At 44.6% G+C, this 17,814-nt stretch overlaps 1 protein-coding gene across 1 annotated transcript; it reads left to right on the forward strand.

The window, feature by feature from the left end:
- Window positions 1–5,179: 5,179 nt before the first annotated feature.
- On the forward strand, window positions 5,180–16,674 carry LOC309332046 (keratin, type II cytoskeletal cochleal-like; the record flags this gene model as incomplete). The annotated part of the gene is made up of 9 exons (XM_081844691.1): window positions 5,180–5,650; window positions 7,174–7,382; window positions 9,064–9,124; window positions 10,438–10,533; window positions 12,961–13,125; window positions 13,565–13,690; window positions 14,896–15,116; window positions 15,920–15,954; window positions 16,056–16,674. 9 exons carry the CDS (start codon window positions 5,180–5,182, stop codon window positions 16,292–16,294), a joined length of 1,623 nt encoding a protein of 540 aa, XP_081700817.1. The 3' UTR covers window positions 16,295–16,674.
- Between the last annotated feature and the right edge of the window lie 1,140 nt (window positions 16,675–17,814).

The following is a 17,814-nucleotide window of genomic DNA, read 5'->3' on the forward strand; positions in this document are numbered from 1 at the left end:
TTGCTGGCTTTTATTATTTTGTATCACAGTGCTGGAGTACCAAATAGGCTGTGTAGGCATAGGCATATGGGCCCCAAGCCTTTTAGGGGCCCTGAGACAACAGATCAAAAAATCCTTGATAGAAAATTGAAATCAAGCTTTCTTGGTTTAATTCTATCCCAGTAGAGCATGAGCACAATGGGGGTGGACTGCAATTTCAACTGCAGGGCTTAACCCAGCACTGCTAAATCAGTTTTGCCATTTCAGCAATTTTTACAACAGCATCTTTGCTGTTCTGCTAGAGAAGCTGCCCTAGAAGCATACCTCTTGCTCACTACTGAAATCTTGTTTCTTACTTAATATGTTGCTCAGATGCCATAATAAAATACAATCAGGACTGAAAGATGAATGGATAGACAAAATACAAAGTTAGGCCTGACATCGAACCAACCAAGCACCAAAGAAATTTCTTGAGGTGACTACATCCTCAATATTAGCAAGAATAAGACTTTTTTTTTCAAGCAGGGTTGCAGATTGTTCTAGGGCCGTTGTTCTCAACCAGTGGGTCGCCAGTGTCGGACTACAACTCCCATCATCCCTGAGCTCTGGCCTTGCTAGCTAGGGGTGATGGGAGTTCTAGTTCAACAACATCTGGGGATCCACAGGTTGAGAAAGGCTGTTCTAGGGTTTCACTTTTCCACCTAGTACAGTAGAGATGGGGGAACCCTCCAGACATTGCTAGACTACCACTTCCATAATCTCTGACCCTTGGCCGTGCTGGCTAGGATGATGGCAGCTGGAGTTCAGCAACATCTGAAGAGCCAAAGGATCTCTGAAATAAGCTTCAGGCTGCAAAGTTTCCTTGCTCAGTGTGGACCAGTGCTTGAATGTGGTAGAGATGTGGGAGTCTTTCACCTTGGTAAGCCCTCTTTCTTCAACTTCCCCCCCATGTAGGAAATACCCCAGCTGCAGGCCTACATTTCTGACACCTCTGTCGTTCTCAAAATAGACAAGAACTGAAACCTGGACCTGAACAGCATCATTGCCGAGGACAAGGCTTAGTATGAAGACATTGCCAAAAGAAGCAGGGCTGAGGCAGCATTGTTGTATCAAAGCAGGGTGAGCAGTTCTCAAGTGTTGGGGAAATGGGTTTGAAAGGAGGAGCCAGGGCTCTAAAGCCATGTATCTAGAGTGGCCATGTATCTTACTTTTACAGAAGACAGTCCCTGTTGGAAGAGCTGTTGGAGGGTATTCCTGTACCTCAAGGCATCCTCTTTGAAAGGCTGTCTGATCCAACTCCATGAAAAGATAAAGAACCCTAAGAAAGGAAAACATGGAGGTTGTATCAGTTTATTGGCTTCATGACTGATGGCTCCTTGTAAGGAAAGGAGATATATTTCTGAACTATAATTGTAATCAAACCACCACAGCACTTGTCTTACTTTTGTGTTTATGTTGAAGTCTTTCCAATATCATGCCATCTCCATAATAAAAATGCTGTCAGTCTAAGCTGTGTGCATTGATTCTGACTGTGTGGGGCTTATTTCATACAACTTGCCTTTAGGTGGAATTTCATTTGCACAAGAGACTGGTCTATGAGCTCACCAAAGTTCTGCTCTGCAGCTTCTTTGAAAAAGAAACATGAAGGCTAAACTCTGAACCGTTATGAACATAAGATAGTATTCAACCAACTTGGTCATGCTCATTATTTTCACTGGGTCTACCCTGAGTAAAACTTAGCTGAATACCATCCAAAGGAAGCTGCCTCTTACTATGACCACTGGTCCATCCAACTCACTGATTTTCAGTGATGGGGTAGAACCCACTAGTGGGGCACAGCCTGATCCAAGATGAATTGCAACAGGAGCTCCAATACCATGCAAATATATGGTCAGTGATGGGCACTGGGGTCTCAAATTTCAACAGCAGCATGTGCAATGACAAAATTTTGTGCCCCTCTGCCTCTCACACTCCATTCTAAATCATAGTTGCAGCTCCATACCCAGGGAGACCAAACCAGCTGCTCTCCCCTAAATCTGCCTCTGGTGAAAGACAAAAATATGGGTCCCGAAATGCATGTTGGTTCTGAGTCTGAAAAGGCTGAAGATATCTGACCTAGCTCATTGGCTGGCAGCAGCTGTGCAGAGCTTCAGACAGGAGTCTTTCCCAGCCCTACTGGAAGATGCTGAGAATTGAACCTGGAATCTTTTGCATGTAGAGGAGATCCTCTACTGCAGAGCTATGGCCCCCATGCTAACTGGAGTAGTAAACTTTGTTTATTCAAAAATGTTTTTGAGAATGTGTAGAATGCCCCTCCTTTGTCAGCACTGAAGAGGGATTTTCCTAAGGTCCATAGCAGCGGAAAAAATTAATTTCCCCTCCATGCCTGCTCTAATCACACTAACTATCATCACACATGCACACACCTACACCTGATGCAATTTTCAAAACCTGGACATGGAATGCAAATGTGCATTTAATGCTCCCTGCCACCCCTCCAGTTGAAGGTGCTTTGATATACTCTGAGAAAACCGGCGGCAAAGAAATCCTTTAAAACAATGCAGCTCAAATTCTGATTCTACAGAAGGCATAAAGTCAGTGGCGGACCATGGGCTCTCAGATTTCAGCAGCATCTTGTACAATGCCCAAATTCGGTGTAGCTCCCACCTCTCACAATCCACTGCAAAGAATAGTTGCAGTGCCCCTGAGGTTCTGTGCCCAGTGCAACCAAACTGGTAAAGGTAAAGGGACCCCTGACCATTAGGTCCAGTCGTGACCGACTCTGGGGTTGTGGTGCTCATCTCCCTTTATTGGCCGAGGGAGCCAGCATACAGCTTCCGGGTCATGTGGCCAGCAGGACTAAGCCGCTTCTGGTGAACCACAGCAGCGCACGGCAACGCCGTTTACCTTCCCACCGCAACGGTACCTATTTATCTACTTGCACTTTGACGTGCTTTTTAACTACTAGGTTGGCAGGAACAGGGACCGAGCAACGGGAGCTCACCCCGTCGCGGGGATTCAAACCGCCGACCTTCCAATCAGCAAGCCCAAGAGGCTCAGTGGTTTAACCCACAGCACCACCCGTGTCCCAAACTGGTAGTGCTCCCCTAAATCTGCCTCTGATAAAGTGGGAAGGTTCAGTTGCAAGATCTGCACCATGTCATTACACATGCCACTCAGACAGTAAGGATGAGCGAAATGTCAATGTCAATTTCTCTCTGTTAAGTTCAGGTCAGCGCATATCAGTTTGCACCTCTTTTTTGGCACCATTCATCATAAATTTAAATGCTTGTGTTTCAGAATTTGTCTTTTCTACAGACCACAAAACTCGGGGCCTCTTCATACGTTCTCTTTTGTACATGTAGGATCCTTGTTAAAGTGTCCACCTAAAAATGTGCAGGGTGAATATGAGAAAGAGGCATTTGAGAACATGTGCACCATATGAATATGCTCATCACAGAGTTGGGGTTGGCTGCTGAGCAAACACAGTTTTGTTGCCAGCTGGAGCATATAAAGCCCCTACCATGCCAGCCTAGTTTCGGATTGTTAAGACTTCTCAGTCAAGAACATTGAGGGAGGCATATTACCAATAAAGCGAGATGAGCGCCGCAGCCCAAGAGTCGGTCACGACTGGACCTAATGGTCAGGGGTCCCTTTACCTTACCTACCAGCCATCACAAGATGAAAATGCAAGAGACGTTTTCATCTTGTGATGGCTGGTAGGTAAAGGTAAAGGGACCCCTGACCATTAGGTCCAGTCGTGACCGACTCTTGGGCTGCGGCGCTCATCTCGCTTTATTGGCTGAGGGAGCCAGTGTACAGCTTCTGGGTCATGTGGCCAGCATGACTAAGCCGCTTCTGGCGAACCAGAGCAGCGCACGGAAACGCCGTTTACCTTCCTGCTGGAGCGGTACCTATTTATCTACTTGCACTTTGACGTGCTTTTAAACAGCTAGGTTGGCAGGAGCAGGGACCGAGCAATGGGAGCACACCCTGTTGCGGGGATTCAAACTGCCAACCTTCTGATCAGCAAGTCCTAGGCTCTGTGGTTTAACCCACAGCGCCACCCATGTCCCTTTGTGATGGCTGGTAACTAATAGCAAAACAGGGATTCAGGATGGAAAAATAAACACTAAAATACTGATGAATTACAGTGCAGAAATGTGGCAAAATAAACAGAAAAAAACGTGGAAAAAAGAGAAGCCGAAAAGTTAGCTACCTTGGAGACATTTGGTCCAAAGGCAATTTACAGACATTTCCAATAAACAGATGAATGGAATATGATGCCATCGCAATGTGAGTTTCCAGTGCCCTTTCCACTTCCTTGGCTGCTGTTTGCAGGGATGATCAGAATTTCAGCTTGATGGCATAGCAAATGTTTGGCTCTATCAAAAATTACATGGGACGAGGATGTGCAATGGAGTCAGTGTTCATGGGAGACTGTCAACCCAGACATATCGTTCCAGCCAAGCATCCTTTGCTCGATGGGTCCAAACAGTGCCATTTTTGTCTAGAAAAAGAGGTGCCAGAACTCTCCACGAATACCTCTCTTGTTTTCTTAGAATGGCAATGGAGAGGTGCCAGTACCCATCTGAGATGTGCTGGAACTGAGTTCCTGTGAGTTCCCCCTGGAAAAAAACCTGGACCCAAGGTAAATCAACAAGGAGCTCCAGAGTTACATTGGCATAATCTGAATTCAGATTTTGACCATATCTGTTCATCACCAGCTAAGCATTCTCACAGGCTTATGTATCAACATTTGCTTTTTCTCACCTGTAAAATGAATCAAGTGCCTCTTTCCTAACTCTGAACATGCTGAGGACATCAAAAGAGTCCCTTTCTCTTGCTTTTCTCTTTTCATCATCACTATAAAAAGTGGAGGCCTTCAAGTCTAGTTTTTATGGAACTGGATTTCCCTGCCATTAAATTAGAAGTTACGGCAGACGTGCTTTTAAGTATAGCTCAGATCTCTGCTCAGCAAAACGGGCAAGCATACTGGTTAACCAACACCCCAAGCTAATAAACGGGATGTAAATGGAGATTTGGGGCTGATGAGAGCTGCCCATCACACAGATAAAAAGAGGAGAAAGTTCCAGTTCTGGTTTCAGAGTGAGGGTACCGCCTGTGGATAACTTTCCTGCCTGCTCCGGCACACAGAGACCCAAGGCATCATCCTTCATTCCGCTGTCTGTCAGCTGCTATGTCTTGCCAGTCATTCCATGCTAGTACTAGAGGGGGTGGTGCAGTCAGGAATTACAGCTCATCCTCAGCTGTGGTACCAAGGAATGTGAAACGCTACAGTGCTGTTAGCACCGTCTCATACAAAGGGGGCAGCAGTGTGGGCCCCCGAGGGCTAGGATTTGGTAGCAGAAGTCTTTCTGGGGTTGCGTCCTGCAGGCCCAGAATAGCTGCTGGCAGCTACCGCCCAGTGAGATATGGATATGGTCTGGGGGCCGCTGGTTTTGGACATGGCTATGGTACTTCCAGCTTTGGCTACAGGGTTGGCGGAATCAGTGGGACTTGCTCACCAGGCATTGCGCCTGTCACGGTCAACCCTCACCTCCTCCAGCCTCTCCACCTGGACATTGACCCCAACGTCCAAATGGTGAAACAGCAGGAGAAAGAGCAGCTGAAGACCCTCAACAACAAATTCGCTTCATTCATTGACAAGGTGAGTCATCTAAACAACTCGTATAGATATTTCAGTGGATGGAGTTAAAGTTATTCATTAACCGAAATCTTCTGCAAGAATGCATGCGGTTGGTAGTATTCAACTAAGTTTTACTCAGCGTATACACAATGAAATTAATGGACCTAATGTATTGATTTCAGCAGGTCTACTCTGAGGAAAACTAATAATAATAATAATAATAATAATAATAATAATAATAATAATAATATATTATTTATACTCCCGCCTATCTGGCTGGGTTTCCCCAGCCACTCTGGGCGGCTTCCAACAAAATATTAAAATTCAATAGTCCTTCATATATAAACTTGAACTTGTGAGTCTTCAGCACGCAGAGTAGTAGAATGGGTTCTACTACTTTATGCCAAACAAATCCAACTCCCAATTTAAGAATACCGGATTTCTGTACACACTGGCCAAAATATTAGATCGTACAGCACTGGAAGAAAGCTGGAAATCTCTCACCCAAACTGACACATTTGGAGGACACATTCCAGTATTCTGTACTACTTTGTCCCATGGGTAGACACAGAGCTTTTCCAAATGATTGGTGGGTAGGGAGTATTGTGAGAGGGGAAATGTTCTCATGCAACTATTGCTTTGGGCGTGGAGATCAGGAATGAGGGAAAGTAGTCTTTTTAAAAAATGAATTAATTGATTGATTGATTGATTGATTGATTGATTGATTGATTGATTGCAGCAATTCAATATGCCCAAACAGTAGACTATAAACATAGTAAAGGTGGTGATAAAATGTCAGGCTAGGATCTCAAAGACCAGGCTCCAAATTCCCACTCAGCTGTGATGCAGCATAGTTCTGGGCACCACAATTTAAGGACATTGACAAACTGGAACATGTCCAAAGGAGGGCAATAAACATTTGGATGGAGCCTGGAGACAAAGTCCTATGAGGAAAAGCTGAAGGAGTTAGGTATGCTTAACTTAGAAAATAGATTGTGGCCACATGCATTCCATATATTTAGGGCACTATTATACCACTTTAACGGGATGTGGGTGGCGCTGTGGGTTAAACCCACAGTACGCCGGCTCCCTCGGCAATAAAGTGAGATGAGCGCCGCAACCCCAGAGTCGGTCGAGACTGGACCTGATGGTCAGCGGTCCCTTTACCTTTATACCACTTTAACAGTCATGGCTTCCTCTAAAAATGTTCGTTACGGGTGCTGAGAGTTGTTAGGAGAATCCTATTCCCCTTCACATTTCCCAGAGTTCCCTGGCCGGAGGGATTTATTCTTAAACCACTCTAGCAGCACCTCAACACACCAAACTACAAAAAGTTATTTGAGATGTGGCTGCAAAGCCAAGTTTGAGTAGGTAGGGTCTGAGTGTTCCATATCCTCCATTATCCTGTCTCCATGCTGGAGGAAGATATAACTATGGTGGCAGGAAGGAGGAGGGCTGTTGAAATAGGACACATGCAGATAAGTACATAGGGTTTTGTCTACTTTCATCATAACAACAGTTGTTTTGTGGGCGGGGGGAGCTAGGTCCGCTTCTTGGAGCAACAAAACAAGGTGCTGGAGACAAAATGGAGCTTACTGCAAGAGCAGAAACGAGTCAGGAGCAACATAGAGCCCTTGTTTGATTCCTTTATCAATAACCTGAGGAGGCAGCTGGAGGGTCTCGGTTGCGACCGAAGTAAACTGGAGACTGACCTGACCAACTCAAGAGATGTACTGGAGGATTACAGGAGAAAGTAAGTGGCATATATTTATCTGTGACACAGCATGTTTTCTGAAATTGAATAAGCTTCATTTGAAGAAGAAAAAGCCTTTTTTGTGGGGTATTCTACTACACATGAACACCATACAAACAGGTCCTTAATATATGCAGCTCTTCAAAAGTTTAGTGACACATAGCAGATTGAAATAAATTAAATCTCTTTAATGCCAGTCTGAGTCAACATAGATTTTGCTTATGCAAAGTTTGAAGATGTTGCTTCTGTGAAGTATTCCCTCAGAAGCAGCCATTTTCAAGGTCTCAAATAAGCCCCACTTGCCGCTGTTTCTGCATGCATAGTTGATTGATCCGTATGCACTGAGGCTAAATGCACTAAGCTATCCTGCAAAGACTTAACCCTTCCCTCCAGGACTTCATTCTGCAAAGACTTGTGATATTCTGCATTCGATACACAACACAAGGCTTATGCAGTGCAGCATAGATATCTGTTGGGTCGGTATATTTTAGTTCCAGGGTGTGGTCTGAAGGTTCATGAGATACCCACCTTGCTGAAGCTGAATAGGTCTGAAGACCTATCTGGGTGACCACCTGGAAACCACATCGCTGTTTCCTTGGGTTCTCATGATGGAAGTGATGGAAGGAAAGCAGGTTAATAAGAAAACTAAATACATAAGTGTGATTGATCCCTCTCCCTGGCTCCTGTGTGCTGATGAGAGGTTCAGGAGGCCCATTCCCCGCTTTCATGGCTTATCCTCTTCCTGTCTTTACTACAGGGATAGCTTGACTCGAGAACCAGTGGTCCTCCATGAGCTGTTGCACTCCAGCATGAACGATGGTCAGGGGTGATGGGAGCTGTGGTCCAACTACTTCTGGAGGGCCACAGGTTCTTCCTCCCTTGTCTAAAAAGGATTCATATTCCCATGCTAGGTTAAAGAACTTGACCCTTAACTAAAGCTACATTCCCAGTCTCATACAAGAAATTAGATGATAGCTCTGCCAAAGAACATAGCACTGGTACATCTTGATTTATTGAACTTCGCAGAAATTGTGCTTTTTTACAAGTTGAAGGACTGGAAGAGCTGCTGCTGTTGCTGCTGGGTTGGAGACGAGGCTGCAGGAACCTGCACCCATCGCACAGCGACTCCTGCCACACCTTACAAGGACACTAGTGCAGCTACAGGCAGCCCACCCACTTAATAGACTACAGTATAGTGTAAACATAACTTTTATATGCACTGGGAAAGAAAAAAATTAATGTGTGACTTTATTGCGATATTCACTGTGTTGCAGTGGTCTGGAACCAAACCCCCAATATCTCCAAATGATGCCTGTATTTCTTTGAACTATAAGAAAAACCCATTTGCTATGCTGTTCAAATGTCACAGACTTTTTACAGTGTAAGAATAGGGCCAGTTGTGGACTGTTGCTATTTTGCAAATTCAAGTTGCACAAATAAGGTGGATTTGGTCTCCTGGCCAACAGATTTGCTTCACACATAATATGTAGTAAGGAAACTGATGGGGAAATGCACTGGGAAAGGTGGGATAAAGACGATGTTGAGTGACGTCATATACCCTCAGTGCAAACAACTCAGAAGGAATGTCAATATGCTGTGGGAATCATATAAGCTCTGCACAGATCAGGTTGAGTGCCCCATGCATGTTGCCTTGTCCAGAATTGATCCACTTTCTCACCAGGTATGAAGAGGAGTGCAACGGACGAACCCGTGCTGAGAATGAATTTGTAACACTTAAAAAGGTATGTGATACACAGCTTGATTGAAATGAGCATGGGGGCAGAGGAATCTGCCTTGTACCAAGTCAAACCATTGGCCCATGTCATCTACAATGACTGTCAACAGCCATGCTTGGGTTTCAGGCAGAGGACATTTCCAGCTCCACCTGGAGATCATGCCATGGATTGGACTTGGGACCTTCTGAAGATGCTCTAGCACTGTGCTATGGCCATTCTCCAGTGACATCTCTTCTTTCTGGTGTTGGATATAAAAAGTGTCCATTTACTAGTTGTTTATCTAAGGACAGAGATGTGACTGGAGGTCTTCTTTCCAAGTTTCAGTGTTGTAAAGATTGGTTTGCAGGCTATTGAGAAAAATATCTCTGGCACAGCCAGTGATTTTCCCCCCTGCAGGGACGCAGGAGTATGTATACCCCTAAACACTCTGTGAATCTAAGTTTGGACTCATTGAGGGGCAGTATTTCAATATGGGTAGGAAAATGAGAATACCCCTAAACATTTTTTTAAAGGAAAAAAGCAGTGGGCGCAGCCATGTTGGGGTGCTTTGTGAGGTGACTTCCTCAGTCTGTTTAATGGTAGGACCAGTCTTGGGGTACAGCAGAGGGGGAAGCAGAATTGCATGTTGAGTCTACAGACAGGCAAATAGATTGGAGAATAAGATGGTAAGTGCAGGTAATGGGGAATTATCTAAAGAGGTACACAGTCAAGAATCTAGCCGCTGCCCAGGTTAAAAAGCAAAACAAAACAGGCTTCACCTGTGATGATTCATAGCTAGGCCATAAGGAACCAAGGAAGTTCTGAAGCCATGTTGAAACATGGAAGGATAGTACAATTCTAGCCCTCTCCAGACAGAAGATGATACTCAAGGGCTGAGCCAAAGCTTCCTCTTTCCTGAGAATGAAGAGCGAGATGGTTCTTCCCCAAGGAGCCAACCAGATTGGCAGGTGTATCTGACTTCAGCACTGGTGAAAGGACAGTCCCCTCCACGGCACAAGAGGAGACTGAATTGCATAAAATGGTCTGATCCAACAAGGGTCTTTTTTCTAGTGAGAACTGAGCATGCTCAGTGGCCATGGGATGTTGATTGGGTATTGAAGGGGGGAAAATGGAATGGGGTGGCTGAAATCCTAAACAAGAAGCACTCTACACTGTCAGAGGTCCCACTTGTATCTGCTTCAAACAGGCTTCCTGCTCTTCTGCATGAAATGTTGGGTATGGGCCATTATCAAAGTACTCTACCAATGGCCCACTGTTGTGTTCTGGGAAATTGTAATTTAAAAGCACCCTGTCTTACCATATGTTTAACTGGTCCCTAGGATGTTGACTGCATATACATGAACAAGGCTGACCTGGGAGCGAAAGTGGAAAGCTTAATTGAGGAGATCAACTTTCTGAGATGCTTGTACGAGGCGGTAATGACATTTTCTAATCTGCAGTACACATTGTAGCCCACTTTTTATTGATGAAGTGGGGAAAGTCTATATTCCTTTAAACAGCAACAGCAACAATGAGAATGTATAAAAGAGAGGGAAAGTCTAAGGTTAGCCAGTATACAGAGGCATTTTGACATATGTCCGATGAGCCCATTTGATTTTTCAGAAGCACAACCAAACTTCAGGTATGTTAAGTCAATGCATAGTATTCAATCTTATGCAGCTGGAGCTGATTACACACACACACACACAGAGAGAGAGACACATCTACGATGAAAATTGGCAACCCACAGGCCAGATCCAGTCTGTCTTGTTTGAGACAGAAGTTTACTGGAGTCTCCCAGGCAAGCATGGAAGAAGTCCAAGATAGGCCAGTCAGGACCATAGACTGCCCACTGCACTACCTGATTACAAGTTCAAACTTGATACATGCAAATTGACACCCAGAGCTCTTGGAATGTCTCCCTGGAATAATCTGGAGCAAAGTGAAAGCTTTAAGTGGTCTTGCTTTCTGCAGAGTTCCTCACGCTCCATCTCCTGAGGGAAAACTGACAGGAACTGCCTCCTCCATTGGAGCTGGGAAATTTCCTTATGCCCCTGGATGTGGCGTGATAGTGGAGGCGCGGCTCCAGAGCTGCAGGACATTCTGTGGGCAAATAATGTGAGTCAGAAGAGCGAGAGGATTACCTCCTCAAACAGAGAGGATGGAGGCATCACCAGACCTAAGTTCCCCTACTGCAAAGGGTCTCTGGTGTGAAGCTTTATCTGGTCTCTGATCACTTCATTACATTTTAATTCAGGTGTGCTGAAGGTTTTTTTAGTGTTCTTCTCCCCCCATCAACCCCCTTTCTTATGCAGCCCTGTGCCTTGCTGTGTATTCCACATCAGTCTGGGTGTATTCCCCAATGGCAAAGAATCTCTTTAATAATTCCTGAAGTAAAGAGTGGCTAACCAGTTTTGGGCCCAAGAATTCACCCATGGGCAAACTTCAGACAGGATGGGCACATGACAGCAGTTGGTGAGGCCAAAAGGGGGTGTACCCATCACACACTCACATGTATTTTCTTCCATGCGCACACAGAGAGAGAGAGAGAGACAGAGAGAGAGACAGACACTACACACAGGCAGAGACAAACATACACAAACACAGAAGCACTCAGCTTTCCTTCCTCAGCTGATTCATACAGAACAGCTGAGGAGGCAGGGCTGTCACTGCCCTCTGCTCATCAAATGTTTGATCTGAATCAAGGCTCTGGGCTCCATGCAGCACTGTGTCTGCTTTAATACTCCTCCCCTTTTTGCTGCAGCCAGCAAAAATGGTGGGATATTGGGGGTGGGTGGGTACATCAAGCCGTTGACCTGGGAGTTAGTCACCCCTGGCTTATTCCACCCCAATATATGTGAATCCCATACTGCTATGTCATGCAAATGAAATCCAAGATGGGACTGGTTTGTTCCCGTCCCCAAGGCCTTGCTTCTGAATAAGAGAGTGGCCCTTGAGAATACAGAAAATGGTCATCTAATAATAACATACCCTCTAACATTTCTCCAAGGAAAATAGGAACACCCTATTCAATATTAATGATGATGATGATGATGATTTTACTATTTATACTCCGCCCATCTGACTGGATTGCCCCAGCCACTCTGGGCAGCTTCCAACATATATAAAAACATAACAAAACATTAACCATTTTAAAAAGACCTTCCCTTTAGATGACTTGGGGGTTGGATAACTCCATACTCTCCAACATTTATCCAATGAAAATAGGGACATCCTAAGGAAAAGTGGGACATTCTGGGATCAAATCAGAAAACAGGACAGCTTCTGTAAATCTGGGACTGTCCCAGGAAATTAGGGACACTGTAATAAAAATAAAAATAAAAATAAAAATAAAAATAAAAATAAAAATAAAAATAAAAATAAAAATAAAAATAAAAATAAAAATAAAAATAAAAATAAAAATAAAAATAAAAATAAAAATAAATTTATTATTTATACCCCGCCCATCTGGCTGGGTTTCCCCAGCCACTCTGGGCGGCTTCCAACTGAATATTAAAAACAGTACAGCATCAGACATTAAAAACTTCCCCAAAGAGGGCTGCCTTCAGTTGTCTTTTAAAAGTAAAATAGTTGTTTATTGCCTTGACATCTGCTGGGAGGGCGTTCCACAGGGCAGGCGCCACTACCGAGAAGGCCCTCTGTCTGGTTCCCTGTAACCTTACTTCTCGCAATGAGGGAAGCGCCAGAAGGCCCTCGGCGTTGGATCTCAGTGTCTGGGCTGAACGATGGGGGTGGAGACGCTCCTTCAGGTATACAGGACCGAGGCCGGACACTGAGATCCAATGCCGAGGCCGGTCCTGTATACAGGTGTAGAGAGGAATCTCATACCTAGCTTCTTACAGGAACTCCAGGAACTCCATGCCTGCATCTCAGATACCTCTGTTATTGTGCAAATGGATAACAGCCGAGCCCTAGATTTGGATGACATTATTGCTGAGGTCAAAGCCCAGTATGAAGACATCGCAAACAGGAGCCGCTTTGAGGCAGAGTCATGGTACCAGTGCAAGGTGAGATTTAGATTTCTCTGGGAGGAAAGGATAGTTGATATTGTATATGTTAGCAGAGAAAGTTCACAACCGAAAATACTAGCAGCTCCTGGAGCATTGTTGAAACATTTTCTGTCTTGATGGCTAAGATAATGCCGTTCACAGGTACCATCAGATAGATGCTGATTGCATTGTTGATGTTTAAATACAAACTTTTTTTTAAAAAAGATGATGTTTTAATAAAGCTTGGTGTTTTTTGTTTTAAAAAAAGGTGTATAGGAAGATTGGTGTGTTTAAAAATGAGATGCAATCTATGGCTAATTGTTGTCTACCATGAAAATTACTGAAACTTCAGTGACCTTTAGTAAACCATGGATTATTAAGAGGGAAGAGTTGCTTGGATAATTATGAAGTCTGACTGTCCCAGCAGGTATTTCACATGTCATGTTTTCTTTCTAAGTATGAAGAGATGAGGGCAACAGCTGGCAAGCACTGTGACAACCTACGTGACACAAAGAACGAGATCATGGAGTTGAACCGCATGATACAGAGACTGAAGGCTGAAATTGACAGTGCCAAAGGACAGGTAACTCTGGGCAACTATTGTGTGGGTGTCTGCCACAATTATACCAGTTTGTGCCTGGAAGAAACTCCTGATAAGCACAGCGAGTTGAGGAAAAATATGAAGGCTGCGCAACCTCACCCTCCAATTCTTCATGCTATTTGTGGGCAGGAAAATTGAGGGGTGTGCTTTGCGGAATATTGTTGGCATGTGATATTTGTTTTTCAATAAATAATCTTCGGGGAATTTTTTTAGCCAGCTCCTAATGCTGAAGAAACTCTATTGTTTATTTATATTGATGAAAGCAAAGGGTGAAGGCGAGAGGACTGGAAGGCGTAGGAGCCATAGCGTCTATTAGCTAATATGCAGGCACTGGACAGATCAAGAGCTGCCTAGCTTCAGCAAGATTGCAGCTTCACGTCCTTTCAGATCACACATTTGGGACTATATTGACAGAAATAAGAAATATAGTTAATTTTTTTTAAAAAAACTAGCGAAAGCCTGATCAACTTTCTGTTAACTACCCCGAAACCTCCCACAGATATTTCACCTGAGCAGAATCCTCGGAATTGATTTCCAGTTTTGCTCTAGGCAAGATTTGGGGAGATCTTCATGTTTCCTGCTATAAAGTGTATAAATGAAGTGCCTGGCGCAACAGAGAGCCTTGACTTGAATTGTGTAATTCTTGCAAAGATGATACAATAGCTGCCTCTCTGGGGTCTCCAGAACTCATTTGGTAACTATACTTCAATGTGAAGAGTTTTAGGTTCTAATAACAGTCACTCTCACTACATTCCCTCTAGAGCAGGGATGGGGAACCTCAGGCCTGGATAAAAGCTCAGGCGAAAGTAGCCCTCCAGCCTTCTCCATCTGGCCCTCAGGACTTCTCCCAGGCCACAACTGCTCCCTGACTATGCTTTGCATCCTGCTTAAGTTTTCTTGGCCTGACTTGAATGTGTCCTTGAACTTTTGGATGCCTGGATGGAGGATACAAAGGGGTGTGTGAATGTGCATAGAAACTACTCTACTGTACAGAGATAAAATTTGCACTCCTTGCACAACCCATTTTTGCCTCTGTCTCCATCCACCACTGTTTCCCAGTCTTCGGGTTGGAAAAGTCTCCTTTAGAACGTTAGCCCTAATGCCCAATTTATCTATAGTAGCTTAAATTGTTCAGCCCAATGGATGAGAATGTGTCGGGACTATGTCTCTGGGTTTTGCCTCTGCAGCGCAGCAAACTGGAGGCTGCCATTGCAGAAGCAGAAGATCGTGGAGAGATGGCTCTCAAAGATGCTAAGTGCAAGCTAACAGAGCTAGAAGATGCCCTGATGAAGGCCAAAGGAGACATGGCCCGACAGCTGAGGGAATACCAGGAGCTCATGAATGTCAAGCTGGCCCTGGATATTGAGATTGCCACCTACAGGAAGCTGTTGGAAGGAGAGGAGAGCAGGTGAGTTGATTGTTTCAATGCAAGGTGCACACAACCAGGTTGGATCCCGAGATGGTCACATGTAGAAAAGGTCTGCTGAAGTCACTGGGACTTTGGCTAGTCATTACAAACAAGTCACATAGAATTCCTGAGGTCTATGCCAGGGACACAGGTGGCACTGCGGGTTAAACCACAGAGCCTAGGACTTGCCGATCAGAAGGTCAGCGGTTCGAATCCCCGTGACGGAGTGAAGTCCCATTGCTCAGTCCCTGCTCCTGCCAACCTAGCAGTTCGAAAGCACATCAAAGTGCAAGTAGATAAATAGGTACCATTCCGATGGGAAGGTAAACGGTGTTTCCGTGTGCTGCTCTGGTTTACCAGAAGCGGCTTAGTCATGCTGGCCACATGACCTGGAAGCTGTACGCCGGCTCCCTCGGCCAATAAAGCGAGATGAGCACTGCAACCCCAGAGTCGGTCACGACTGGACCTAATGGCCAGGGGTCCCTTTACCTTTTTATGCCAGACTAGCCAATATGGTACCCTCCGGATGTTGCTGGGCTCCAACATCCACCAGCCCCAGCAAGCCTGGCCAATGGTCAGGGATGATGGGAAACTAATCCAGAAACATCTGGAGAACCCCATGTTGGCTACCTCTGATCTTATCTCAGCATGACCCAACCCTTGAGGGCCACCATTTGGAAACTGACTTCAACTGCAACATGTGGTGAGCCACATGAACCAAGACAAGGGGGGATCACTACAGTTCAGAATTCAACATCCATGATACAATGGAAATATGAGACTTTCCCATTCTCTCTGAACAGGTTGTGTGGTGAAGGGGTCTGCCCCGTGAATATTTGTAAGTGGTACTTTGCTTTCTATATTTTCACTTTTGTTATGGATCTCCTGTGAGTTTTGAACTAATGAAGCCTGTGTTGTGTTTCCTTGTTATTGCTGCAGCAGTGTGTCGGACCCAGGGAGGAGCTGTGTATGATTCTGATCCTTGTATAGGAGGAGGATATGCTTCGAGCAGCAGGACCATAGTCCGAGGTGGAGGGATTGTTGGAAGAAGCATCATGGCTGGTGGCAGTGAGCTGGGTGCCCCTTGCCTATCAGTTGGGGCACACAGTGTGGGAAGTGCAAAAAGCTCTAATGTCAAATTTGTGTCCACTTCCACTTCTTTTAGAACAAAATATTAAAACGAAAACAAAAAGGAGCATTCTGAAAGGGGAACTCAGTGCTTCAGCGGGACACCTAAACCTTCTAGAAGAGCATTTAGGGCTACTCTGCACACTCCTTTCTTTAGCCAGGTATGCACACCTGGTAGGGATGGGTGAGACATTCGTTCACATTAAAATGCAAACCTACCTAATTCACAGTTCTTGAAGCAACATGTGAATCAAAACACAAATGTCCTTAAAATTTGCACTTCTCCGAGTCTTGATATGTTGTTCTCCGACACGAATGACACCCAAAAGCATGCAACAAAGCATGTCTTATGGGAAAGTGCACACAAAACTTCACTCCTTAGGGTTATATATTAAGTGAAATGCAGATGAAAATGCACCTTAATTTTCAGGTGGTCTTTTTGGGGGTTTTTTAAGGGTTGCAGACTGGTGTAGAAATGGGAAGAATTGAACTTTGGGTGGGGTGGGGTGGGGGAGAGCACCTGAAACCAATTAAAACTATTCCATCCCTATCACCTAGTTACAAAATATATATGGACTGTGTCAAATATGCACAGTGCATGCTAGTATTATGCACTCAGCTTTTTTTTTTTTTTTGCCTTCCAGCAGGGAAGCACATCTTTCCCCCCTACCACTCACAAGATTCCAACCAACAGTAAAATGCAGAACACACCCACCCAAATCTTCTTTGCTGACTTGGTCCTGGTGGGCAAGCTGTTTTCCACCATGACCAATCAGCTTTAAAAAAAAAGCAAAGAAAAAGGCTTTTGATAAGCTTCTGAGGAACTCTGAGGTTCCTCGAGAGCAGAGTATGTAAACAATTGCTTTTTGCAATAAGCAGGGATTTGATTTTGTGGGGATCTCTTGGATAGATGAATGCTAAGTGGTGGCTAACTCCTTCAGATCATTTCATGCACACCAATGGGGCAACTACACACATGCAAAAACTGTCATTTTCCAGCTTACCACACTGTCAGCTAGCTGCACTGATTTGCAGTTGCATTCCTTTATTCAGTGTACAAGTAGAGGTGGGGACATTGCTGATTATTCCTTCTGCTGTCTCCGTGGTTTGCGTTTCTCTTGGATTATTTCTGTATTTTCCAATAAACCTGTACAGCAGCACATGACCTATAGTGTGATGGTATCTTAGCTTTATGAAAAAATGCAAGGCTCCATAAAAAATTTTTATTTTTTCTGGTGTGAGTCCCAGCCAGATCCTATAATATATACTAATAGTGAAGTCATTTTTCAAGTGTGAATCTTTATGTAACCAAAATAGCATCACCTATGCACAAGAGGAAAGTAATCTGCAAGTTTGGGGAAATCCCAAGGTTTGCAGAAGTACAAAAAAGCAAGTTTGGGGGTTGAGACTAAAATCATTTTGGTAAGGACTGAGCATGCATAGTGGGTATGCAGTGCTGACTGCCTGTTTCGGAGGGGTGGAGGAGAATTGAATGGGAGAATCCTGGAAAAAGATTTTGGCTGGCTGGCTGGCATTCTGAACTGTGGCCCACCATACTGCAACATTTTGT

Source organism: Podarcis erhardii, assembly GCF_964252035.2.
Source record: "Podarcis erhardii genome assembly, chromosome: 2".
NCBI classification, from domain to species: Eukaryota; Metazoa; Chordata; class Lepidosauria; order Squamata; family Lacertidae; genus Podarcis; species Podarcis erhardii.